We start from the raw sequence: 26,193 nt of genomic DNA, 5'->3' as shown, positions 1-26,193 counted from the left end.
GTTGCAAAGGAGGGGAAAGGAGCCCCATCCAAGTACATCCCGCCCAGTTGAGTCCTCAGGTTCTCCAGTGCAGCTCTGGAGGGAGATAAGCCTGAGAAGGACTCCCGCTTTAGCTGCTCACTGCGTCTGTAAGGGAGCTGGAACTCAATGGATTGTACCTACCTCCCAAACTTGGTTTAAGACCCTATTTGTTTGTAACAAAATGCCTCAAACTGGGTGACTTAAAGAATGGAAATTTATGTTTCACGATTCTAGAGGCTGGAAGTCTAAAATCAAGGTGTCAGCAGGGTTGGTTCCTTCTGAGGCTGAGGGAGAGTTTGTTCCGTGCCTCAGCTTCCGGTGGTTTGCTGGCAGCCTTTGGCATTTTTTGGCTTATAGAAGCATCAGTCTGACACCTGCCTTCATCGTCACATGGTCTTCTCCCTCTTTCTGTGTCTGTCTCTGGATTTCCCCTTCTTACAAGGACACCAGTCATATTGTCTGGGGGGACCTATCCTACTCCAGCTTGACCTCCTCTTAACTAATTGCACTAGCAACAACACTATTTCCAAAGAAGGGCACACTGAAATACTGGGCGTTTTCAACATACAAATTTTGGGGGAGGACACAATTCAACCCATAACAGAGTAAAGGAAACAATGCATGGAAAGCATTTAACACAATGCCTGGCACTTGTCAGCTCACTAAGCAACGGCTGTCTTTGTGATGATTCTCTCTTCCCCATTTTACACTTGGCCCATCTGCTCTTCCCCAGGGATGTGGCCATCCCTTGCAGCTCTCTTCAGATCACAGTCCCTTAAAATAATACAAGACCCATAGCATGGCTTACATAATAATCCTAATAAATGATCAACAGTAATATTATCACTCTAATCATATACCATTGCACCATGGCCTAGCAGCAATGCTAAACACTATTTTGTATAAATATTTGAAAATCCCTAGGATTTTAAATCCTGTAAGATAGGCATTATTATTAGTCACCCTATTTTATAGATGAAGAAACTGAGGGAAAGGGAGTATGGTAATTTGGCCTGGATTCCAACCCAGGCAGGGGGTTCTGGATCTCCATGTCCTTAACCAATAGCAACGCTGAAGTTTGTTCCCTGAACCCTCCAAATCTCTCCCCCGTGGCTGGTTTTGAGGAACTGTATTAAGAAATGGGAACATATCTGGGGGATAGAGGTAGCTCTTTGCACACATCAGACCCATGATACCAAACCTCCACTGTGAAAGAGGGTCCAGGAGAGGAGAAGCCACTGGCCGCTCCTCGTGGTGGGGGGTGAAGCTCAGCTCCAGGGTAGCTTGGCCAGAGGTATCTCCGCTTCTTGGGCAGCTCCAGCATGGCAGAGGGGCTCAGGAACAAGGGCCCGCCTTTCTGCTTCCTTTACAAAGGACAGAGGAGAAGGAAGCCCTTTTAACATGTTTCCTTTTGGCGAGGGAGAAGCGAGGCAGGGTTTAAACTTTGGTCAGTCCTAACCAGACCCCCGCAACAGGTGACAGCTTTGGAAACAGAGCAAAGCAGCCTGATCAAGACCTCCAATTACTCTTTTCCTCATTCCCTTCTCAGATCTGGGATCTAGAGACCGACAGCTGCTTGTTTACCATCTCCTCCAAAGCCAGCGGTATTAAGGGGGAGTTTGTAGCCTGCCTCTATCTCCCCCACTCCGGAGCCCTGTGTGTGGCCACTGACACCATTGCCCTCCTACACCTGAGACTGAGGTATGAGGTTATTCTCTTGGCCCCAAGCTGTCAGTCCTCTAGAGGGTACAGCAGGGCCCAGTGAGCTGCTTGCAACCTTCTCTGGAACCATCCACAGTTAAGATCTCTGGGTGAGTTCCTGAGCTATATGCCCCCATGTCTTTATCTTGCAGTATGTATTTGGTGAGCTCCCTTGAACATTTCCCATTAATTGCTCCAGCACCACCTCCGTAGATTATCCCAAAGTCTGGAATGTACCTCTTGGGCCCTTATCGACCCACTGGCCCTACCTCTACAGAGAATTGTCCAAGGAGCCCTGGGGGCTTTTAACTGCTGCAGCAGTGGGCCACGTGTGAGACCCTGTCCCTACAGCAAGGTAGCCATTCAAGGACAGCACAAGCCGCAGTGATGGAACAGGTCCTTATGGAAGGTCCCCTAGTGGGCTTTTCCTGCCCAGGGCCTCCATATCAGGGAGCTTGAATGCCTTCAAGACCCGTCTCCCTGATTCCTTTGCAAATGTTCCTTGGCACGCCTTCACCAGGCCACATTTCATTTCCTCCTCGGCCAGGAAAGAGGGCGCCTGGTTGCCTTTTCCACACTCAGGGAGGTCATTGACCCTTAGCATGAATGTCCACTTCAGTGCCTGTCCCTGGCTTGCTAGGCTGAGACCGCCTGGTCTTACTGGAGAGTTTAAATCCTGCCTCCTGGGCACTCACAGGTCACCCAGTGCAATGCTGCAGTTTTACAAATAAGCAAACAGAAGCCTGGAGAAGGGAATGAATTGCCCAAGGTCAAGCAGGGAGTAAGGAGCAGAGCTGGGACTAGAAGGCCTCTCTCAGGATGCCTGGCCCCATGCCTTCCCCTGTGTGCGGCTCCTCCCACCGGAAGGGCAGAAGTCTGTTTGAGACATTGAATGGGAAGGAGAGCTTAATTTGTTTGTGTGTTTAATTAGACAATGGGAGGCACATTGTCTAGTCTTCCTTCTCCAGAGCCTGCAGAGCTCCTACGAGGTACCTGTGAGCAGTAGAGAGAATGGGCTCTGCCTCCCTGGGTCCAGTGGTCTTGGGGTAAGTCATACCCCTGCCCTTGGTCTTGGCAGGGCTGGCAGGGCACATCACCTCTGCTTTGAGAACTTTCAGGCCCTCTCCATACTAAAACGAGGAACATAATTAGAGCCTCACGGTTCAAATATGGCCTATGATTATCTCCCCCACCCATTTACCGCCACTTGCTGCCCTGACATAAGTACATTCCTCATTCCTGCCTGCAGCTTTTCCCCTCACTGTTCGGCAGGATGACAGATCCCAAATCCGTAGTCTTTGAAAACTAGGGAAAGGAGGCAGAGAAGGATTAGGCTGAATATTGTGGTTTGCAGGGTTCACATCCCATCTATATGATAATGACAACTGGATTTCCTGAGCCAAAAATGATGGCATACTGTCTCGGAAAGTGGGTTTTTAAAAAAAAATTGTGTCGGGTGCCTGGGTGGCTCAGCCAGTTAAGCGTCTGCCTTCGGCTCAGATCCTTATCCGAGGGTCCTGGGCTTGAGCCCCGTGTTGGGCTCCCTGCTAGTCTCTCTCTCCCTCTGCCTGCCTCTCCCACTGCTTGTGCGCTCACTCTCTCTCTCTCACCCTGTCAAATAAATAAATAAAATCTTTTAAAAAGATTTATGAACATATGCATAAGAAGAACCTTAAATATATTTACTGTGTTCGGTGATTAAATCACAGATCAAGAATTAACTTTACAGGGGCACCTGGGTGTGCCTTAGGTGTTAAGCGTCTGCCTTTAGCTCAGGTCATGAACCCAGGGTCCTGGGATCCAGCCCTGCATCGGGCTCCCTGCTCAGCGGGAAGCCTGCTTCTCCCTCTCCCACTCCCCCTGTCCCTCTCTCGCTGTATCTCTCTCTGTCAAATGAATAAATCTTACAAAAAAAGAAAGAATTAACCTTACAGAAAGGTGATCAGATTTCACAGCATGAAAACTCTACTGAGAAGTCCAGAACGTAAGGTTGCTGCCTGTGCCTGTACCCACCCTTCCTAATGTTTCCCCTGAGGCCATGGGGAAGGCTCGCAGGGATGGGGAGCACCTGGCAGAATGACTGCGTGGTCATCGATACTGCCAGGCGTGCAAGTGTGAGCTCCCTGCTCAGGATACCAAAGCAACCTGCTGAAAGACGGGACTGCAGTCAGTCCAACGGCTGTTTGTTCTACGTGGAGTCCGTGTGTAGAAAAACAACCTGTTAGATTGATTTTCCTTTTTTTTTTTTTTAAGCAAAGTGACTGAAATTCCACCTCGTGGCTAGAACAGCCCCCATCTCTAGTGCCAATGCTTAGGAGTCACATGATGTCTGCCCGTCCCTGCTCTGTCGCAGGGAACCTTGTGATCTTGATCTCGTTAGCTGGTCCTTCTTAGCCTTCTGGTAGTGTCCTCATCTGTGAAGCAGGGAGACTCAGTGCCTTCCTCCTGGTGTTGGGGAAGGGGTGTAGGGAACCCCAGGAGGCTCTGGCTCCAGGCCTAGCACTTTCTTTCTGGGACTGTGTCTCCCACGCCCTTCCCTTCTCCTTCCCTACAGGCCAGACTTCCCCTCAGAGCAGTCCAGAGACCATTCATGGGAAAGTGCTCATCGTCCTTCTGCCAATGCCATTCTTCCTTGAAAAAGATTCCTCCCACTGGGAACAGTCTGGCACTAAGCCGGAGATTTCAGATCCACGGAATCTCTATTAGCGGCTGAGCCTTGGGGCCGAGCACTGGAGGGACCATCAGGAGAGAGGACAGAGCGGTGGTACTGACAACCAACATTCATTTATTAAGTGTCCCCCGCTCACCAGACTTTTCCAGACATTTGACATCCTTTTCCTCACTTACTCCTCACAAAATTTCTATGGGGTTCCATTTAACAGATGAGGAAATGAGTGCAAAGCAACTGGATTGCGTAACTCCTAGAGCTATCCCTTCTGCGCACTGTCTTCACAGAGGGGGCACACGGGACCAAGCCCAAGTACAGAGGGGCGCCCTTGGCCCTGGGGTGCCATGGGAAGCATGCTGCATGGCCTTGTCCCTACTGTGAGTGAGAAGCGCTGCCCTTAAGGCTCGAAGACTAGGGACGGGATGTTACCGCTGGTGTTTGTTTGAGGGAAGATGTAAATTCATAGGGAAGAAGGTCCACTGTGTAGCCTTAAGAAATCACACTCCTCCTGCCCTAAATAGGAGACATGTGGTATCATGCTCACTGAATACCAATTATGCTGTGTGAGGGTCTGTGGGAAGGACATTGTATAGGTTTTCTCAACGAATCCTCAAAACAACCCTTTAAAGTAGATACCATCATCCCCACTTAAGAGATAAGAAAGAGAGTTTTCAGCAGTTAAACAATCTGTCCAAGGTCACAGACCCATTTTTATCCTCTTAACCTTTTTTCCTTTAAAGATGTTTATTTCTTCATTTGAAAGAGAGAGAGAGATCACGCAAGCGTGGGAGGAGAGGTGGAGGCGGGGGCGGGGGAGAGAGAGAATCTTGAGCAGACTCCATGCTGAGCCTGGAGCCCAACAGGAGGTGGGGCAGGGAGCCTCAATCTCATGCCCCTGAGATCACGACCCTGAGATCATGACTTGAGCCAAAACCAGGAGTCATATTCTTAACCTACTGAGCCAACCAGGTGTTCCTGTCCTCTTAACTTTTCTTAATAAAGCAATAGATGCCTCATCCACAGTATCCATGTCATACATTCGGTTCAGGTTTTCATCCTTTCTGTTTTTCATGAGCAAGATCTCCGCCGGAGCCTTACCTGGTGGTCTCCCACCAAGAGCCTGTGGTGTGCCGCCGCTACAACCCAGCCTTCAGGCAGGTGGTCAGCTGCTCCGAGGCATCTGTAAGTATCGACTCTTGCTTTCTTTAGCAATGATGTATTTGTGAGTGTGGGCACAATCCCATCGTCCTCACCTTGGAGCTGAGCAGAATGTTCTGGGGACATCTGTCCCTGGAGGTTAAGAATTCTACTAGAATTCTTCAACTCTACTATTTATCAAGTACTGTTTGGACACTCTTCTTTGAAAGCTGGGTAGAAGAGCTCACAGTTTCCCAGTGGCTTGTAGTGTGAGCTGTTTGGAAGTCCCATCTGGTACTAAGGAATGATATGATATCATAGTGGTGTAGGATGATTAATACAACCCTATTCCCTACCTTGTAACTCTAATCTGGAGCTGAGGGTATGGAGCATTCCATGTCCATTTCCCCTTTCACTGGAGCTTTCAAGGATCATACTGGCCCCCTCCTCGATGAGTGACATAGAGTCTGGTCCACAGGAGGGGACATAACCAGTGCTCCTTGAATAAGGAGCAAGAGCACATCCCATAACTTATGTACTTCTGTCCTTGAGCTAATGGGGGGCACATCTCAAGTACACTCAAGATGCTTAAGTGGCCTGACATTTCCTAATTTATCAGTTCAATCACTTTCTGAATCACTGGCCTAGGCTCTGGCATTACAAGCCAGTGTCCCAGGCCACCTGGCTGCACCCTCTTTCCTTCTTCCTGCAATTGCCTGGCACACCCTGTCTTTAGGTTTTATAGCCCGGGGGGCACCACAGCCTGGATTCTGGACCTATCTTCTTCATGTTCACACTCACTTCGGCTTCACTCCCAGTGAGATTCGGTTGTCTTTGCGTATGTTCTTGCCAGTCCTTGTTTCAGAGATTAGTCATCACCATGGTTTTATTAAGTATTGAAAGAAATAGATTATTTGGTCTGTTGACCAAAAATGTTTTATGATGACTCAGTCGCAGTTCATCTCAAAGAAGGTAGATTCCTGCATAGTTTGGGCTCATACTTATCAAGAAGCATTTTCCCTCCAGATTTATCAGAATCGCCTGTGACTCCAAAGACGCCAAACTTCTGGTCTCAGCATCCTGCACCGGCCTGTCCCTGGCCCTGTTCAACTTCTTCCCATCTCCACCTTGGAGTGTCCTCCTTCCTCCTCTTCTCTTACACACCTCAACAGTCCCTCAAGGTCCAACTCAAGTGCTAGCTCTTCCACAAAACTTGTCTTCACTGCCCTGGACTCATACAGGCACCTCCCTCTTCTTGACCACCCAAGTCGGAGCCTCCCATGTGCTGCTGGATTCAGTTCTCACTTGTTCTGCTTTGTTTCACACACGTGAGCCTTGAGTCTCTAATCATTCGGCAGGCACTGAGGGGAACAAGCAGCTCATCTGTGTTTCCCTCTTCTTCCTTCTTAATCTGTCAAAACCCTTCTTATTCTTCAGTGCACAACTCTGGATATCAGCTCCTCTGAGAAAAGTCTCTAGATCCCTCCCACACCTAGGCAGAATGAAGGGCTCCATTAGCATTTGGGCTCCTAATTCTTGCTAACACAGTCAGCCTCCTTCAATAGCATTACTTTTGATATGCATATCTTCCCTGCCTGTGGGTGGTAAGGAGATGTTGAATTGAGATATAAATACTCTCTAGCTCTCACTGTATTAGGCACACGCTGGTAATAAACTCTCAGATACGTACTGAATCGAGTTATCAATTTGAGTATTTGCTCACCTTGCAGATCTGTGTGAAATCTTTACAACACGTGTTCACTGTCACGATCCACAGCATCTAAGCCACATTGCAGCCTATATTTGTGGAGGAGAGAATGTAGGCCAAGATCTTCATGATGCTTAAAGTTATGAATACCACTACACCACATTTTATTCTTCGAGTTGCATAGCAGAGTGCTAGGGACCACCAACTTCCAATGCTTCTGAAAATGCTTGAAAAGGGCACCTTGCAAACTAATAAATATGCAATTAAATGTTTTCAATGCGTGACATGGGAACTGCAACTTTCACACATCCACATACCCAGTTATATGTAATATGGAAGTTTACTTTTTAAGAATAACGATAATTTTCATCAACAGAGCAAATAAAGCAAAAACAATAAACATTTGTAAATATTTTAAAATTTAATAGTAAAATTATATTTCATTTGGGATGTGGTTGCATTTTAATATGTTTAATTGAATGGGAACTTCAAAAGGAAGAATCACTTGGGGCAAGGAAATTCTTAGAGGAGCCCTGCTAGGGCATGAAATCCCCTCTACAATGCACCTAAAGAGGATAAATAGCAAGTTTAGACTTCTCTTGATTATAAATAGAACCCTAAAGTCATTTTTAAAGATATTTTAATTGCTCGCTTCAATCTTTTCACTCCCATTACCTGCAGTAGCAGGTGGTGTTCTTAGGGGAATTTCTTTTTATGGAACAAACGTGTGACTGTTTAATCACTTCACAGGAAGACAGGTCCACAGGGAGGATGTCTCCTTTGGGTGTCGATCCAGGGCTATCTTCCTCACTCTAGGCCCTTCTGCTCATTCTTCCATGCCGACTGGTATTTCATTCAGTTCTGGACCTCAACCATATTACAAATCATTGCATGCTGTGGAACTTTGGGATGTTTGCAAATGTCGGAATAACTAGAGTAAAGCCCAGTAATGCTAAGGGTCTATTGCAATATTAAGAAGAACAAATGGGTGCACGTGAGCTGTAGACCCTGACATTGTAAGAAGACAGAGGGGAAGGAAGCAAAGTGTACACTACAAAAATCTCGCCTCAGGTACTTGAAATCAACACCAGTGAGAGCATGCCTTTTGGTTTCTGGATTGAGAGACCTGGAAGTTTCTCTATGTCGATGGAGCAGCCTCTTTTACAAAGTGAAAGACTAAAAGGAACAAACAGTAGTTCAGAGAAAGAGTGGTGTCCTCAAGCATTTCTCCTCCCACACTGTCACTGCCTTTGGGGGCAGGCTCCAGAAAGTCTGCCCCAGAGGACGCTGTCCTTAGGGTGGGCACTTACCTACCCGAAGTCATGAAAGACGCCACTCCACTCCCTTTACAGATGATTCTCATTCAAGGTTGCTCAAGGGATGGGGCTGAAACAAAGCAATTCCAAGACTGGAACTAGCTGGACTGAGCGAAATCTTAAGTTTCACTCATTTGTGGAACATAAGGAGTAGCAGGGAGATCGGTAGAAGGAAGGGAAAAATGAAGGGGCGTAAACAGAAGGGGAAATGAACCACACGAGACTATGGACTCCTGGAAACAAACTGAGGGTTTTAGAGGAGAGGGGGGTAGAGGGATGGGTTAGCCCGGGGATGGGTATTAAGGGGGGCACGTATTGCATGGAGCACTGGGTGTTATACGCAAACAATAAATCATGGAACACTACATCTGAAACTAAGGATGTACTGTAGGAAATGATGTACTGTAATGAAAAAAAAGAACATTTCTGTCATAAGAAAGTGAAAAAAAAAAGCTGAGGGTTTAGAAGACATGTCCTTCCCTCCAAACAGGCCATCTTTCTCACTCAGCTTTGCCTTGGTGCCGAATAAATTTTGCTGCTCAAAATTCAATCCACACCTATTCCTCTGAGCCTAGGTAGTCAGGAGATTTTTATCCAAAGATTTCTAAATTTTCTAATCTTCTCACTGAGTGTTACAGATAAATTGTGTTCCCCCAAAATTCGTATGTTGAAGTCCTAACCCCAGCAGCTCAGAATGTGGCTATATTTGGTGATAGAGCCTTTAAAGAGGGCATTAAACTAAAACGAGGATGTTAGGGTGGACGCTGACAATCTGACTGGTGTCTCTATAACAAGAGGAAATTTGGACACATAGAAAGACCCTGGGAGTGCACGCACAGGGGAAAGACCATGTGAGGACACAACCAGAAGGTGGTCATTTGTGAGCCAAGAAGAGGCGTCTCAAAAGAAACCAAACCTGCCAGCAACTTGATCTCGGACTCCCAGCTTCCAGAACCATAGGAAACTAAATGTCCATTGTTAAGTCCCCCACTCTGTGGTATTTTGTTATGCAGCCCCAGCAAATGAACACACTGAAGTAAGCCATTGGATATACAGATGGATACTTTCAGGGTAAATTTTCATCTTTTTTATCTAAGACACTAGACTTCTAAAGGCAAATTCCCTTTAATTTGATAGCCATTATCTCTGGGTCATTTATTTTTCAACTTCTGGATACAGGTGGTAAAAGTGTGGGACTTTGAAACAGGAAGGCTGTTGTCTGGATTCATTGGGGCTCATGGCAGTGCTGGAATCACATGTCTGACCTTTGACACCAGTGGAAGAAGGTAAGTATCTTCTTCAGTCTCTTCAACCATTAATCAGTGAGATCTCTGACATGACTTCCTGACAGGAGACTGTTTCCTAAGTTAATCACGGGGGCAGAGACGGCTGTCTGAAAATATGGAGCTACAACAACGGACATTGTCTGCACACACTGAAACACGGCAAGTCGCTTCCTACCAAGGGTCCACAGCACGTAATGATGTGAGATTGGGCATTTGTTGTCAGTGCAGAAGAAACGAATGAGATGGCGTCTAGAACGCATGTAACAGCCCTACATCCTTTTCCTCTGGCACTTCGTTTTACCAATGACTCTAAACTTGTACTGAGGAGAGCCATACTTTACATAAATAGATGTGCTCCCAGCCAAGCCTCGTGCACTTGGTCCTTTATTACCCGATGTATTTATCTGAGTTCTTAGATGAGCTTAACTTTTCTAAACATTTTAAACATCACATAAGTCAAAATCTAGATGAACAAACTAAAAGCTGGTCTGTTTTGTGCGTTGTTGTGATTTGTTTCCACTTGTTCACGTGCTGTGCCTGATCTTGGTAGAATTTCCACGATTCTGACCTGTCACCCTTCTATGAGGAAGATAAGAGGCAGACAGTTTTCAACTACCAGAGACTGTAAATGAAGTCGAAGTTAAAAAGACAAAAATCACCCCGGGTAATGAGTTTGTGATTTCCAGGTCTGCTTTTGACTTGCATACACTCACTTGTTCGCTCACTCGCTCGCTCAGCAAGTGCCGGGCACCGTGTAGGGTCCTGTCAGCAGAAGGCAAGCCTCTTCCAGAGCTGAGCAAGGGCAGGGTCAGCCTTTTAGGGCAATGAGTGTGGCAGGAAACCAGCAGTGCTGTGATGCCTTAAAAGACAGCTAACTGTGGTCTGAAAACTAGAAAGTCAGTACTGAAGTTTTCCCCAGTCATCAGTTTAGTTGAGTTAATATGTTTAAACTGATTCAAGAACCAGTAAAGAAAAATGTCTAATATACTTCGATAATGTGATCTTTCTAGATGAAAAGCAAAATGAAGTCTGTGATTGTACCTACTTGGAGGTGAACCAAAATAAGTGAGTTATATTCAGCTTGGATATAGAGAGGCATCTTTTTTATACAAAATCTATCCTAGAGGAGGACACTGAGACAGTGAAGGGAATTTTCCAGAAGGAAACGTGTCAAAAAATTTCCAAGGATCCCAGTTGCTCCCTGATGGTAATTTAGGCAACTAGGCTCTTCTAGAATATTGGAAGCAATTCTCTGCCCATTTCTATGACTGTTTAGAGATAGAGATAGAGAACATTGTATCTCTCCACCAAATGCTTTCTGAAGGAATAAAGCACAGACTAGATTACTAGAGCAATTAGACTAGATTCAGCACACACAAGTCAAAAATTCCATAAATTCTCTCCTGAACACTAAGAGTAAAAACAATTCCTGACCAGATTCTGTTCGTGCCCTTGCCTCCATGGTTCAACCATGCTCTTAGGATTGAGTAACCCTCAGGAGGGTTAGCATGGAGTAGCATCTGTAGATCTTGGAAATTATAGATCCCTTAAGCACCAGTGGAAACACTGACCGTAATTTATCCAATTACATTTTATCTTGTTCTTCATAAAAAATGCTCTGGCTCTCTCCATTTATCACATAGACAGGGCAAAATTAAACCACGGTCTTGAATGCAGGCAAAAATCGAAGAGATGCTAAGCTTAAGTACTGAAATGTACTACTCTGTTACTGTTCTAGGTGTATCATAGCTGTTGGATGGGACAGAAGAATAAATGTGTATTTTGTAAGTGAAATGTACAAAATTAGGTATTAGGTATTCGAAACCCTGCTTCAGACTGCTATCCTCCTCCCCCGACCTGTGAATTCTTTTCCCACTAAAAACAATACTTGCAGCAATTCTTCATGCTTCTGCTCTCTATTACAAGTCAAACCATGATATAGACAGAAGAATATCCCCCTCCTTCCATTTCTCCCTTTAAGAAACCTTTTTTACTTTCTTTTATGCTTCAGTTTTTCCCTCTAGTTGTCTCTTTTATGGGAAGAAGCGTAATGACTCTGCACCCAATTCTGGGAGACAGGTGGTTCCCACACCAACAAGCAACTCTCTGACACCAGCTCGTGTCCTATAATTCAGCTCAATCCTGACACCATCTACCCAGAGATGGTATTGTATCCTACAGGTTACAGGCTCAGTCCCACAAGCCTGTCCTTCTTGCCCTCCACATTCAGACACCTCCCACGCTCTCATCACTTAAGAAATTCCAAGGCTTTTAGGAGCTATCTGCCAAAAATGGGCACCAAGACCAAATACCTGTTTCTTATCGTAAATCGCAATACCACAAAGTGTTAGCTTGAAGAGCTATCAGAGCCATACAGGGCATCCTCGGGAATCCAAAGCAGCCCGTACCTGGAACGCGTATCTCTCTACGCCTTGCCTCATAGTCTTACCCCTTGTACAGGTTGGCATGCTCCCTCCTCCCCAGCATGCAGGGGCTTCAGCTGTACCTTGCACACACCCATCCCTAACTGAGGGTTAACTTCTCTATCAACTTTCCACCCCTTTACTTTCTTCCTTCTTCCTCCCACCTGTCTTTAGGCCCTGGTCCCTCTCTAAGTGGAAAGAGGAGATGAAATGCCATCCATAAGCAGCTCTATGGGAAAAAAAATATTTTTATGGCTTAGAGATGGGGAAGGGATTCAGAGACAGGGGAAGCTGAAAATGCTGACTGAAACTAAGTTTTAAATCTACCTGTGACATTTTCTTTCCCCTGCTTGCTATGCTGGATGGTCATGGATTTCCAACGGTCCTTAAACATTGTAAATTCTTTATTCATTTGAAGGTGTGCTGTATTTCACAGCCTGAGCCTTGCATCCCCAGATGATTTGAAAGATGACTACCTGAGAAGCCCTGACGTTGAATTCGTCCTTTGGTATTATAGGTTCCTGAGCCGAAGGCTTTGTTTGAACACATGCAACAGTTATGGGTTTTATTATGAAGGCGAAGCTATGCAGACCATCCAGGAGAGTTTGTCAGTTGACATATGATTTGTTGAAATGCAATCACCCAAACGTCAGAGTGGATTGCTTTTTATTCCCACTAGCACTAGGGGAATTTGCTTTGACATTTCAAAAATCTACATCACTGGTGGGGTGAGGGGTAGGGTTATGAAATGTGCCAACACCTTCTCTCTGAAGTTGTGAGTGTGTTGGCAGCTCATTTTACTGCTTATACAACGTCTCCTCTTTGGCTTTGAATACAGGATACACCATGTGACTTTCATCACTTCTGGAAGCCACAGCCACACTGGCAGGATGACCTGGTGAGCCCTGGTCCACTCTCTGGCTCTCAGCCCAAACAGTGGCACATGATGAGGATATCCCTCACTTAGAGGCTCACCCTAACTCTCCTGGGCCTGCCTCTGTCATGATAGGATTCATGACTGGTCCAGGTAGAACCAGGAGCACTGAGCTCCAAGCAGCTGCTTCCCCTCCAGGAAGAGTGATGGCCTTGTGTTCAGATGGGGGTATGGGGCCACAGAAACCAATCCATGCAGCTCTCTATGAGCTCAGCCAGCACTCATGCAGTGCAGGAATAGCAGCCAAGATGTGGTGGGTGTAACTTTCCTCAAGAAGCATCTACTTCCTTCCTCTGCTTGGCATGCAAAATTATATGCAATTACTGTGTCATCCTTGGGCAGCCAGGGAGCCTAAGAGATGACAATATTCCCTGTGACTTGTTGGGGTCCTATAAGCAGGGGACTTCTTGTGATTCTTATTAGCAGAGTGCCTCCCCCCAACTTTCTACAGCCTCCCAGGGTTGAATGACCTTCCTCAAAATTGCCTGGATGCCAAGCCAATAAGAAAGTGCTAAGAAAGAAAAGTCACTGTGCCCAACCATCAGCTGCCATGGCTCAACCCTATCTTATACCCCCATAAATATTCCAGAAGGTGCAGTCACTAGAATACAAACTCCATGAAGCCAGACCTTGTCTGTCTTCACCATGATCTTCCCAGGACCTAGCCCAGCATCCAGTTTATAGCAATGCAATTAATTTGTTTTCATTCAACTAGCATATACCCCTATTTTGGGCCAAGTGTGCTTTATTCACTGAAGATGAAGTGATGAGCAAAATGGTCATCTCAGGATCTCTGCCTTCCTGGAGTTTGCAGATTAGTGATTATTGAGTGAACGAACAAAGTTAGGCAGAAAATGCCCCAGAAAAGGTGGCCATTGCAAGGATGAGCATTATGCAAGTCAGCGAAGTGTTAGTTCATCCAAACATTTATTCATTAAACTATTAGTTCACTCAACATGTATTTTTGAACAGTTTCATAGTGTCGTGCTTAGTGGATAGGTCCAAAAGATACAATGTGAATAAAATGTGATTCCTGGCCCAGAATCTCAAAGACTAGTGAGGAGATAAACTAAGGAAATAATAAACATACAATGTAACAGGTGCTATAATAACATATAAGATGCTGGAGAAGCCCAGAAGTGGGAACCACTACCTTTGCTCTAATATCACACAAGATATTAAAAGATTGCTAGGATTTTTCCAGGAGGCCAAGGTAAGGAAAGCAATCTAGATGAGGGAAAGGGGGAAGCACGTGGCAAGTGGGGAAGCATGAAAAGCATGTTGTTTGGAGGATTATAAAAAGTTTGAGGAGGAAATTGAGGTTGGAAAGTTAAGTTAGAGCTTGACAGTCATGCTAAGGCATGTACGCCTCACTGCAGGTAGTGGGGGACCACAGGAGGAGGATTCCAGACGTATGTGGTCACAAATCACAAAAGGAGGCAGGATTTGGCAGATAATTGTGGGAAAGAGAGAGCCATTGACCTTCTCTTTTCCAGCCGTCTTCTCTTTTCCAGCTGTCTTAATCCACCACCTTTCCAGCCACTTTCAGGCAGAAGGGACATCTTAGATGACATGGGTGGGTCCTCAAGGGACACTCTGTGGAAAGAATGTGAGGAAAAGGGAGAAAAAAATATCTTGACAATGCCAAGAGAAGCCAATCCTCTTTACAGGGAAACTACACCCCAGTGAGAAAGTTGAAATGATAGTGACCAAAAAAAACTCCATTTTAGTTTCTCATCTTTCTTAAGGATCTGTATCCAAATCTTCCTTTCGAGGAGAGTAGGTGATCTCAGTTCCTCATCGCATGTATAAGCTGCAGATGGGAACCCTGTAGGAATCAAGTCAAGGGACAGCACACTCTGGATTTTAGACCTGAGCTATTGGGAAGCCAAACCACCTTGGCCAGAGCTGATTTCCATTATCCCATTGCCATCAACATTTCAGCCCCAAATAGGCCTCCTTGCAAATACTACGCTTGCCAGTACTATGGGGAGGTCAGGAGGCTTCTAGGAGTATCACTTCCCTGGGGAAAGTAATACAACTGACCCAAAGAGAGACAGCACTTCTCTGGCTGACCTGTACACAGCCTCCTGCATGGAGGGATGCCCTGATCCCTGGGGCAGGGCCACAAGTTTCCAGGTGAGTCTTCGATGTGGGCAAGCACAGAAGGAGGAACCCATCTGCATCCTCTGTCTTAGGCATCAGATGAAGGGGAGCTAGCCGGGGGTGATTGGTGATTTGACTTCTTACCCTGTCTCTCTCCATGTCTCTTTCTCAGAACCATGGGCACAAAGAGGACATCCTCTGTGTGGCTCAATGCCCACCTTTTCTTCTTGCCACCTCCAGTTACGATGGGGAGGTCATTATTTGGAATGTCATCTCAGGCCACATATACTGCAAGCTGAATACTCCCAGCCCCTCTGATGGTGCAGAAGACAGAAAAGGTCGGTGAGGGGTAGGCTTCATGGCTGCTCTGCACAGGCCCCAGCAGGCTTGGTTTCTTGGCATGTCCTAAAGAGATCTCAGTTCTGGACAGCTTCCCAGTTAGAAGGGATTAGCCTGGTTTCAGGTTTAACCTGTCAGCTGGATATTCCCAGAGCTGGGAGGGAGTTTAAGAGTCCAGCCAGTTCAGTCCACATCCCCAGGCACTCATACATCAGAGGCTGTCTCAGACCAGCCTACCACCTCCGGGAGCATTTTCTCATCCACTGTCCATCCACCCTCTCCCCTGTTGAGTGCCTTGGGCTTTGTTATAGTGCCGATTTTACCCCTCTGTCTTTACGGGCTCCTTTTGCCCAGCTAGCAAGCCTGTTCTCCCAACCCACCTCAAACATCATCTTCCGATGTGTCACTCAGCTATGTGCCCTCAGTCTTTATGTCACCCTCTCCATCAGCCCCCTTGGGTGGCCCCCAGGGTCCTAGAGTCCCCACATTGCCCGTGACCCCCTATACTCTGCCACATGGATCAATCCTTATTACTTGTATGTATACACACACACATACACATATATGTATTTTAAAGATTTCATTTATTTATTTATTTTGACAGAAAGCACACACAAGCAGTGGGTGGGGAGGGTGGGGGGAGAGAGAGAATCTCCAGCAGACTCCCCACTAAGCATGGAGCCCGATGTGGGGCTCCATCCCAGGACCCTGAGTTCATGACCTGAGCTGAAACCAAGAGTCAGACACTCAACCAACTGAGTCACCCAGGTGCCTCTTATTACTTGTATATTTCATTGCAAAACTTTTCCCCACCCTCCCATCCATTCTCCCTAATTTTTCTGCCCTCGTTCCATTTCTTCAAGACCGTCTCTCTCTGCTAATGTGATCACGGGCCCGCTCATTCATGTCTTCATTCAAAACACACTGTTGAGTTCCTGCTATGTGCCAGGCCCAGTACTAGGTGTTGGGGCTGGTAACCACACTCCTCTCCCTCCAAGCCATGAACCCTTCTAAAAACACACTTATCTATCAGTTTCATGGCTGGCTGTGCTGGATGGAAAACCATGGGGACACACAGTCAAAGACTTCCTACCACTCCTTGCCCTGCTTCCAGAGTCCAGGCTCCTCCTTTCCAAGTGGCAGTCTACAGACACTCATCTGTCAGCAGCCGAGGGACCCACTACCCCACACCCATGGAGCCTCAACAGGGAGACAGAGGGCACTGGTGATTTTACATAAAACTGGGGAGTTCTTGCATCTCCTGAAACCCAACCAGCAAACCCTCAGAGAACCCCACCCTGCAATCCCCAGCTTGAGGCGTCTGATAACTTCTTAGCCAAGGAACAGCTCTAATGACTCATTTGATCAGAAAATATCTTTGAGCCATTCCCATGAGCATAACCTTGAGGGAGATGCATAGAAAAGACTAGAGAGAGATGTGGGGCTTGATGCTGCCTTCAAATGGCTCACAGTCTAAATTCAGAGACAAGCTGTGCATGCCCAGCAGGTAAAAGACTGGTAACGCAATGCAGTCAGCCTCTGGACTGAAGTGCTTGAGAGACACTCTGGAAGGCAGTGGCTAGAAACTGAACACCACGCGATTAAAAAGAAATTCTTACCTGTAGACTTACTCTCCAGTCTGTTCCTACCCCCTTTACTATAACATTTAAAAAGATTCTTCTATGAGGCTCTTTCTGCCAGTGCCTAAAACTTTTAAAAATCTTTGGGGGAAAAGTGGTGGCATTTCCTTCTAAATGATTATTTTCATTGCCATTAAAATGAAAATAAAGTCACTGGCCAAGAATGCAATGTTGACCTTTTAGCCAGCAGCTCTAATTTAAAACCCCGTTTGCAGGAGCATTTAGTGTTTAAAGTTATGTGACTGCTGGCTTTGAGAAACTCCTTTTCTGCTCCCCAAATGCAAAGCCAGCCGTAGCTACCAATAATTCACATTTCTACATTGCACAAATGAGATGAAAATATGTGAAAGTTCCCTACCCTTCCAGGAAAGAGCAGTATTGGCTCTTCTTGAAGGTCAAACCAGAACCCAGTGGTCTTTTTCACATGGGATTGGTTAAGAGGTCACAGTCTTATTTGGAAAACTGTCCAGACTGTTCTTCTGAAGTCATTTTTAGTAGAGAAGGGAGCTAAGAGAGAAAGGCAATTGTGTAAGCAAAGCAAAATGAGCTGAAAACAAATTCTTTTGGCTGACTTTTTGACATTTGAACTTCATTCTTCCTTTTGTTGGGGATTGTCACATCTTCCTTGACATCAAAGAGAAAGAATTTGACGGAAAGAGAGGGACAGATTTCAACCAAGCTAAAATCCAGGAAAGCAGTGGGCTCACTGAGAAACTAAGGCTTTTTCTTTCTCCTCCTCCCCTTACCCACCCCACATCCCTCCTCTTTCCCTTCCCCTACCCCTACCTCTTCCTCCTTCTCCTCCTTCCCCTCCTTCCCCTCCTCCTTTTTCTTTGTTTATCCTGGTAAAATCCACACAGTACAATGTACAGGGCAATTGTACTAACTACATGCACGTGGCTTTGCAGCCATCACCCCTGCCCAGCCACAGACCCTTTCATCATTCCCACCTAAAACCCTGTCCCTGCTAAACACTAACTCCCCATCCTCCCCTCCCTGCAGCTGGTGCAACCACCGTTACAAACCTGTCTTTGTGATTCTGACCACTCGAAGTCCTTCCTGTACGTGGGATCATAGAGTATTTGTCTTCTTGTGACTGGCTTATTTCACTTAGTGTAATGTCCTCAAGGTTCATCCATGTTGTAGCACATTAAAGAATTTACTTCCTTTTTAAGTCTGAATAAGATTCCACTGTGTGTGGATATACCACAGTCTGCTTACCCATTTTCCCATCAGTAGCCACTCGGGTTGCTCGCAGATTTTAGCTATTGTGAATAATGTTGCTATGAACATAGGTGTACAAATATCTCTTCAAGACCCTGCTTTTCAATGATTTGGGGTATGTATCCAGAAGTGGAATTGCTTAATCAGGCCGTATTTTTTTAAATTTGGGGGGGAACCTCCGTACTGTTCTCCACAGTGGCTGCACCAATTTACATTCTCACCAGGAATGCACAGAACCCCAATTTCTCCACATCCTTGCCAACACTTGTTCTTTTCTTTTTTTTCTTTCTTTTTTTAATAGTCATCCGAATGGGTGCGAGGTGGTAGCTCACTGTGGTTTTGATTTGCAGTTCCCTGATGACGAGTGATGCTGAGCGTCTCTTCCTGTGCGTATCAACCATTTGTATATCTTTTTTGGAAAACCATCTGTTTCAGTCCTTTGCCCACTTTTGAATTAGGTTGTTTGTGGGTTTTTTGTGTTGAGTTTTAGAAGTTCTTTCTATATTCTGGATATTAATCCCTTATCAGATATATGATTTGCAAATATTTTCTTTCGTTCTGTAGGTTGCCATTTTACTCTGGGTAGTGTCTTTTGATGCACATTTTTAAAAAAATTTCATGAAGTCCAATTTGTCTATTTTAAATTTGGTTACCTGTGCCTTTGGTGTCATATCCCAGAAATCACTGCCAAATCCAAAGTCCTGATATTTTTATCCTCTGTTTTCTTCTAAGAGTTTGACTGTTTTAGGTTTTACACTTAGGTCTTTTATCCACCCTGGGTTGATTTTTATTTGTAGTGTTAGGTAAGAGTCCAACTTCATTCTTTTGCAGGTGGATATCCAAGTTTCCCACACCATTTGTTGAAAAGGCTGTCCTTTCCCCATCGAACAGTCTTGGCACCCTTATCAAATATCACTTGGCGTAAATGCGAGGGGTCATTTTTGGGCTCTCTCTTCTATTTGTCTACATGTCCGTCTGTATGCCAGCACCACTGTTTTGATTACTGTAGTTTTATAGTAAATATTAAAATTGGGAAGTGTGAGTCCTCCAGTTTTGCTCTTCTTTTTCAAGATTGTTTGGCATTCCTTGAAGTTCCATACAAACTTTAGGATGGGTTTTCTAATTCTGCAAAAGATACCACGGAGCTTGCATTGGGTCTGTAGATTGCTTTGTGTAGTTTTATTTTATTTTGCTTATTTGAGGGGAGGGAAGGGCAGAGGGAGGGGGAAAGCAGGTTCTCTGCTGAGCAGGGAGCCTGACATGGGGCTCCATCCCAGGACCCTGGGATCATGACCTGAGCCAAAGGCAGACGCTTAACTGACTGAACCACCCAGTTGCCCCTAGATTGTTTTGCGTAAATTGACATTTTAAAATATTAAGTCTGCCAATCCATGAGCATGGATGTGTTTCCATTTATTTATGTCTTCAAGTTCTTTCAGCAATGTTTTGTAGTTTTCATTGTCCAAGTCTTTCCCTTCCTTAATTCCTAAGTATTTTATTCTTTTTGATGCTACTGGAAATGGGGCTGTTTTTGTAATTTCCTTTTCAGATTGTTCCTTATTTGTATATAGAAATGCAACTGATTACTGTGTGTTGACTTCGTATCCTGCTACTTTGCTGAATTCATTTATTAGTTCTTAGATACTAAGGCTTTTTAACTAGGAAAACAATATAATAATATTTATTTATTTATAAATAATGACATTTGTCTATTATAACAATATAATATTTAATAAATATAATATAAATAGTATTTAGTATTTAATAAGATAATTAATATAACAATATATAAATACTAGAAAAATAATATATTTAGCCTTCTATGTCATTTTCCTGAGTGCTTTTAATATTTTATCTCATTTAGTGCTCACATTGACCCTGAGAGATAGGTGCTATTGTACCCATCTTCATAGATGAGGAAACTGAGCCAAAGAGCTCAGTAACCATGACTATGACAGCTTGAGGGCAGGGCCTGAGTCTGCCATATCCACTGTGGTTTCCTGGGTGCATGGCACAGTGCCAAGCTCAGAGTCAGGCCGAGATAAATATTGCTGAATGATTCACAGCCTGATACATGGGTGTCCTCACAGTGTGAGACCAGGGAGCAGCACCCCTTGTATTTAACTCCAGCACCAACCCCATTATTTCTATGGCCCCTTATTTACATGAGACCATTCGTTGTACCGCTAGTCTGGGCAACGTACGTATGTACCATGGAGCCCACAGACTCAAGGAGGAAAACAGAGAATTCCTAGCCCACGACCTCACGTAGCAGCGTTCTTTGTGGCTCTCACAGCTTTGCATCTAAGGAAGTTTGTTGGATTTTTGTTCTACAGCAAGTATTTGAGTTCTGTGTACCAAACACTGAGGGGATTACAGATAAGTGGTAAACGAGACAGATGTGTCCCCTGTGTGGATGGCACTGAAAGTCTAGCATGGGGAGTGGAAGGCTGGGGGGAAGCAGGGTGGTGGGCTTAGAGGTTATTCCAACACTCGGCTGTGCTGTGAAGGTCGGGGTTTGAGGTCTCTCCCTAGAGGGCCCTCTGCTTTGCTTTGGCTCTCTGCTTCCCCCCTCTCCACCGCCTTCAGTGCAATGCTTAGGCCATACCAGAGATTTAACAGATGTTGCTAAAAAAACAAGTAAATGGAAAAATGAACATCTTTATGCCCTCGAGTGAAGCTTTTCACCTTTCTAAGCCTCCACTTCCTCATCTGGCCATGGGACTAATAATCCAATAAACCCTGGGATTTCACATGGTTTTCCATCTTGGTAAATGTCAAAGGTGACATAAAGGTTAATTCATATTATTCCAATTCAGGAATTTCTGGAGAGTGGGGACTTCTTGAGAAGGACCTGTAAAATCCCGGGCAAAGTCTCCCAAATCCTTGGCTCTCTCCAAAAGTCCTAGGGTCCTGGGCTGCCAGGGCCGTTCGCCTTCACACCTGACTTTACCTGGGTTGGTTCTTAACCGGCGAGGGTGCCTGCTTGCCCGCACCGCTGTGTGCTCAGCTCCTGCTTCAGGCCGGCGGTGGGGCGTGGAGGGGGCAGAGCTGCAGGAGAGGGGGAAAGAAAGGGCTGTGAGCCTGATGGGGGTACAACCAAGCTCTCCCTGGTCCCCAGGCCCAGACCGGAGTGTTTCCTGCCTCGCCTTCCTGAAGACCCGGGCCGCCAAGTTTGAATCAGCAGCCGCTTCCCTCATCGCCAATGGGCCCTGGGGTGAGAATGGCGTCCCCCGGAGGCTGTGCTGTTCTTTGCTAAGACTGGGTCACCGCAGGTCCAGGTTTGGAGAGGGAGGGTCCCTAGGCATTCACTATTGTCCTCCGCAACCTGTGCTATCCCTCCCCCTGGCTGCTGTCTCTCCTTGAGCCCAGGCTGACCAAGGCCCCCGCCCCGGCCTGCTCTGGCCCAGTCCTGCCAGCCAGCCAGGTGGTCACGTGGGGAGTGAGGGCCTGACTCCCCCTTCCTCCAAATCAAGTTTCCTTGCCCCAGCTGCCCACTCAGAGGCCCTCTGCAGGTGAACTGGGCCACAGAGGACATCATTTAGTCAGGCTGAGTAAACACCGAGCACGGCCTTTAAGGGGAAGGCCACAAGCAACAGGCAGCCTGACCGAAGAGGCTGAAGAAGAAAAACAAAGAATCCTAAGTGGAGCTCAGCTATGTAACCTGCTCATTTTAGGACGGACAAATCAGGGCTCCAGGAGGAGCTTCTGAGTCCAGATCTGCCACTCACTAGGTCGGTGACATTACACAAATGACATGACACCGCCCCCCGCACCCCTGGGCTTTAGTAAGATGTAAACAAGTGGGCCACAGTCCTGCTCCAGAGCTCTAAGATTTTAATTAAAATTGCGAGTTGACAGCAGCCAGCCACCTGTGTTCTGGGGGCCAGGGGAGGCTCGAGTTGTGTGTATTGGTCCCAGGGTACTTGGTCGTTCGTGTTCTTCTCGTTAGGTAGTAAAGGAGGCTGCGGCCTCACGGCCCCAGCAGCCCCCGAGCTGCAGATGCCCTTGGAGGCGTCCCTCCACCGCCCACCGAGGCGTCCATGGCTTCTGCTTTAGCGGGGGGGTAGGGGGCTGGGGGGGCACAGAGCCCCTGCACCCCTGAGAGAAGAGGAGGAAACTGCGTTCATGAGGGAGCCCCCAAGAGAAAGCAATACGCATGGGGCCCACTTCACAAAGGCCTGCTACATGAGCAGCCGTGTCTAAAACACAGTCAAGAACTGGGTGTGACTGGTAGGCCAAAAAGAACTGCCGCCCGCAAGCATCCCTTTGACTAGGAAAGTCCCACTGTATATTTCAAATAAGTGCTTCTACATACAGGCGCGCGCGCGCGCACACACACACACACACACACACACACACACACACACACACGTATTATTGCTGTAGCCCAGACTTCTGGACCCTTCCTCCATAGTCAAATCTGGAGCCCTTCTCATCAGGAAAGCTGCCCAGATTAGTGAAGAAAGAAGAAAGAAAAGACTACTGAGCCACTTAACCCAAAATCCATGAAGAGGACCCCTGCCCCAATATTTACTGATAATTCTAACTTATCGGTTAGCCAAGGGAAAAAGAAAAAGGCCCTGGTGTCACGGGGCTGCAGTGCCTGTCAGCAAAGGCTCAGAGACTCAGCCCTGCTGGCAGAGGGCACACCTAAGGTGCCCTCCCTGCTGTCCCCTCCTCACAGGTTCTGTCACCTTCTGGAGGCTGTTCGGTGGGGCCTGTCCTATTGCAAACTTCACTCTGGTAAGTTGGGCAGTTGGTTGGAAATAACTTCCATGCTTTGGGCCTGTTGTTTTTTTCTTTTTTTTAAAGATTTTATTTATTTATTTGAGAGACAGAGAGAGCATGTGAGAGCATGCGCATGAGTGGGGTGGGGGGAGGGGTGTAGGGGGAGGTGGAAGGAGAAGCAGACTCCCTGCTGGGTGGGGAGCCTGACATGGGACTCCATCCCAGGACCTGGGATCATGACCTGAGCCAAAGGCAGACGCTTAACCGACTGAGCCATCGGGGCGCCCCTTGTTGTTTTTTTCTTTTTTGACACTAGCCTGACTATGTAACACAGCAACTCCTGTGAGCTCCAAGTTCTTAGCTTTATTTCTCTATGTGACGTTCCTATCTTGCTGAAAGATTAACACAGGCACAGTGATTAGTTCTTGCTGTAAATGAGATACAGCATTCCACTTGCCATTGTCTGACAGGTAAGCTTTATCTGCGATGGTCCCGTGTGCATCTGTGATGGACCGTGTGTGTGTGTGTCTGTGTCTGTGTGTGTGTGTGTGTCTGCGTCATGGGCCCTGTGTGTGTATGTCTGTCTGTCTAGGAGTGGCCCTGTGTCTATGCGTCTGTGAAAGGCTATGTTTATGAGTATGTAAGTGTGATGGGCCATGTCTGTGTGTGTCTGATGGACCGTGTGTGTGTATGTGTGTCTGTGTGTGTCTGTGCGTGTGTGTGTGTCTGTGTCATGCGCCCTGTATGTGTGTGTCTGTCTGTCTGTCTAGGAGTGGTCCTGTATCTATGCGTCTGTGAAAGGCTATGTTTATGAGTATGTAAGTGTGATGGGCCATGTCTGTGTGTGTCTGTGATGGACCGTGTCGGTGTCTCTGTAATGGGCCCTGTGCATGTGTCTTTCAGTCCAGGGACAAAGCGCAGGTCAGCAGCATCGCGGTGACAGCAGGAGATGCCCTTGCCTACGTGGCTGACCAGGAAGGCTTCGTGCACGTCTATGACATCAAAGAGTACGGCCTGCGGGGACCTGAGCTGCAGTCCCCCAAGAGTAGGCCATGAACTCATGTTAAATACCACGATGAGCACAGCTTTGGTTTTAATTGAATATTCTTGTTGATAAAAGTAAATTGTACCAGTGACGATGGGAGGGGGACTCTTAGCCTTTTAAGAATAGATGTAGAAACAAATATTTTCATAAAAGTATTCACGGTTGGCACGGCTACAGGAAAATGGGCACTTATATACACTTAGACAGCAGGCAACTTGAAAGCACATAGCTAAAGCTTCCAACCTGCGGTCCTACTTGTAGGCACTTGGGCGAAAGAAAGATTAAGACAGGTGCACAAAGATTTAGTTATCAGGTTGTGAATCAATATGTTGTTTGTAAGAAAGACAATAATTAGAAGCAACCTAGATATCCAAAATAAGGAGAATTGATTCAGTACACGATGGTGTAACAAATATACTGGAATATCGTCTAGTCATTAAATAATGCTGTAAATGAAAATGTCTTCATGGGGAAAATAGTCATGGTAAACTATTAAATGAAATTCAGATGGCAAAACAGTGAAGTACGAGTCTTTGTTAAAATGAAGATGTATGTGGAAGACTGCAAGTCTGGAAAGACCTGCACCGAGGTTTTAGCAAATGTTAGCTCTTTGTAGATAAGGGTATTTATTTTTTATTTTTGGAAATCTGTATTTACTAAATTTTCCAGAAACATATTGCTTTAGCAGTAAGAAAAAAATGTTTAAAAATTTAAAACCCTTTCATACAATTATAAAAGTGCTCAAGTTTGGAAAAAAAAACCAGACACACAAAAGAATGGAAAATGAAAAGTAGTAGTTGTTACCCTGACCTCTTCTGCCACCTAACTTGCCATTGCTGCATCCCGGGAACACTGTTAGTGAATTTTAATTTTCTTCCAGAAAGTTTCTATCCATATATATATATATATATATATACATACAGGACACCTACATACACACAATACATCATTCTCAGGACTTGTTTTTTTCTTTGTATCCCTTAGACAACTTTCCAACTAAGCATGTTTAGCTTTGTTTAGCATATTTGTTTTCTTCTTTTCTTTTCTTTTTTTCTTTACTTTTTTAAAGATTTTATTTATTTATTTGACAGAGAGTGAGAGCACAAGCAGGGGGAACAGCAGAGGCAGAGGGAGAAGCAGGGAGCCTGACGTGGGGCTCAATCCCAGGACCCTGGGGTCATGACCTGAGCCAAAGGCAGACGCTTAGCCATCTGAGCCACCCAGGCGCCCCTGTTTAGCATATTTAATATCTAACATATTTACATGGTTATATGAAATCCCATTAAATACATTTCTATAAAGCCAATAGAGAGGTAAGTGTTTGCATACTTCCATTTAGTCACCTTTTCCTGCTCGCCACAGAAGTTTAAATGCTATAGTAAGAGAAATTGGAATTTAGAAGTAAGAGACACCTATCTAGCATCGGTCCTTTACTCCAAGTACTAGGAGCATAGCTCTTACCTGGCTATTTTACAAATCATTTTTGATTACTTGTCTACTCCTGCGTGCTTACCAAACCCTAAGCAGTGAGGGAAACCATAACATAAGCACCTTGCATGGGACCCATTTTATACGTCTTTCGACCTGGCATAGGTCTTACACATAGTAGGTGCTCGAGAAACACTTATCAATTAATAGAGCAAAACCAACCACTGCCACACCAGGACCTCTCCCCTTGCTGGACACTCATCCGGATGCAACCCCATCCTGTAGGAACTGTTGTACAGCATCTAGCATCACGGTGGTTAACTCTCCCACTGTACTCAGGTATGTTCTTTCTTTCGATTTAGATGTGACATTCTGGTGGGCCCATGTCGGTGTGGTGACATCGTGAGTACCATCCATTTTAGAGTTCAAAAATTTGTAAGAGTTAAGATACTCTTCATAGCTTTGATCAAATCAACCCTCTCAGAA

The 26,193-nt window shown here is 45.8% G+C and overlaps 1 protein-coding gene across 1 annotated transcript in view; it reads left to right on the top strand.

Moving 5' to 3' along the window:
- Positions 1-26,193, top strand: part of LOC113251005 (WD repeat-containing protein 49-like) — a 98,925-nt gene that overhangs the window by 63,662 nt on the left and 9,070 nt on the right. Inside the window, 12 exon segments of the mRNA XM_057306790.1 lie at positions 1,571-1,722; positions 5,470-5,572; positions 9,731-9,841; positions 9,903-9,996; positions 10,848-10,902; positions 11,576-11,621; positions 13,099-13,158; positions 15,473-15,638; positions 21,625-21,720; positions 23,191-23,249; positions 24,138-24,279; positions 26,070-26,109. Of these exon segments, the coding sequence (XP_057162773.1) occupies positions 1,571-1,722; positions 5,470-5,572; positions 9,731-9,841; positions 9,903-9,996; positions 10,848-10,902; positions 11,576-11,621; positions 13,099-13,158; positions 15,473-15,638; positions 21,625-21,720; positions 23,191-23,249; positions 24,138-24,279; positions 26,070-26,109 (1,124 nt within the window).

The sequence above is a fragment of the Ursus arctos genome, unplaced genomic scaffold, assembly GCF_023065955.2.
Source record: "Ursus arctos isolate Adak ecotype North America unplaced genomic scaffold, UrsArc2.0 scaffold_10, whole genome shotgun sequence".
In the NCBI taxonomy this organism is placed as follows: domain Eukaryota; kingdom Metazoa; phylum Chordata; class Mammalia; order Carnivora; family Ursidae; genus Ursus; species Ursus arctos.
Note: the sequence above shows the minus strand (reverse complement) of the source record. Positions and strands in the feature narration are given on the sequence as shown.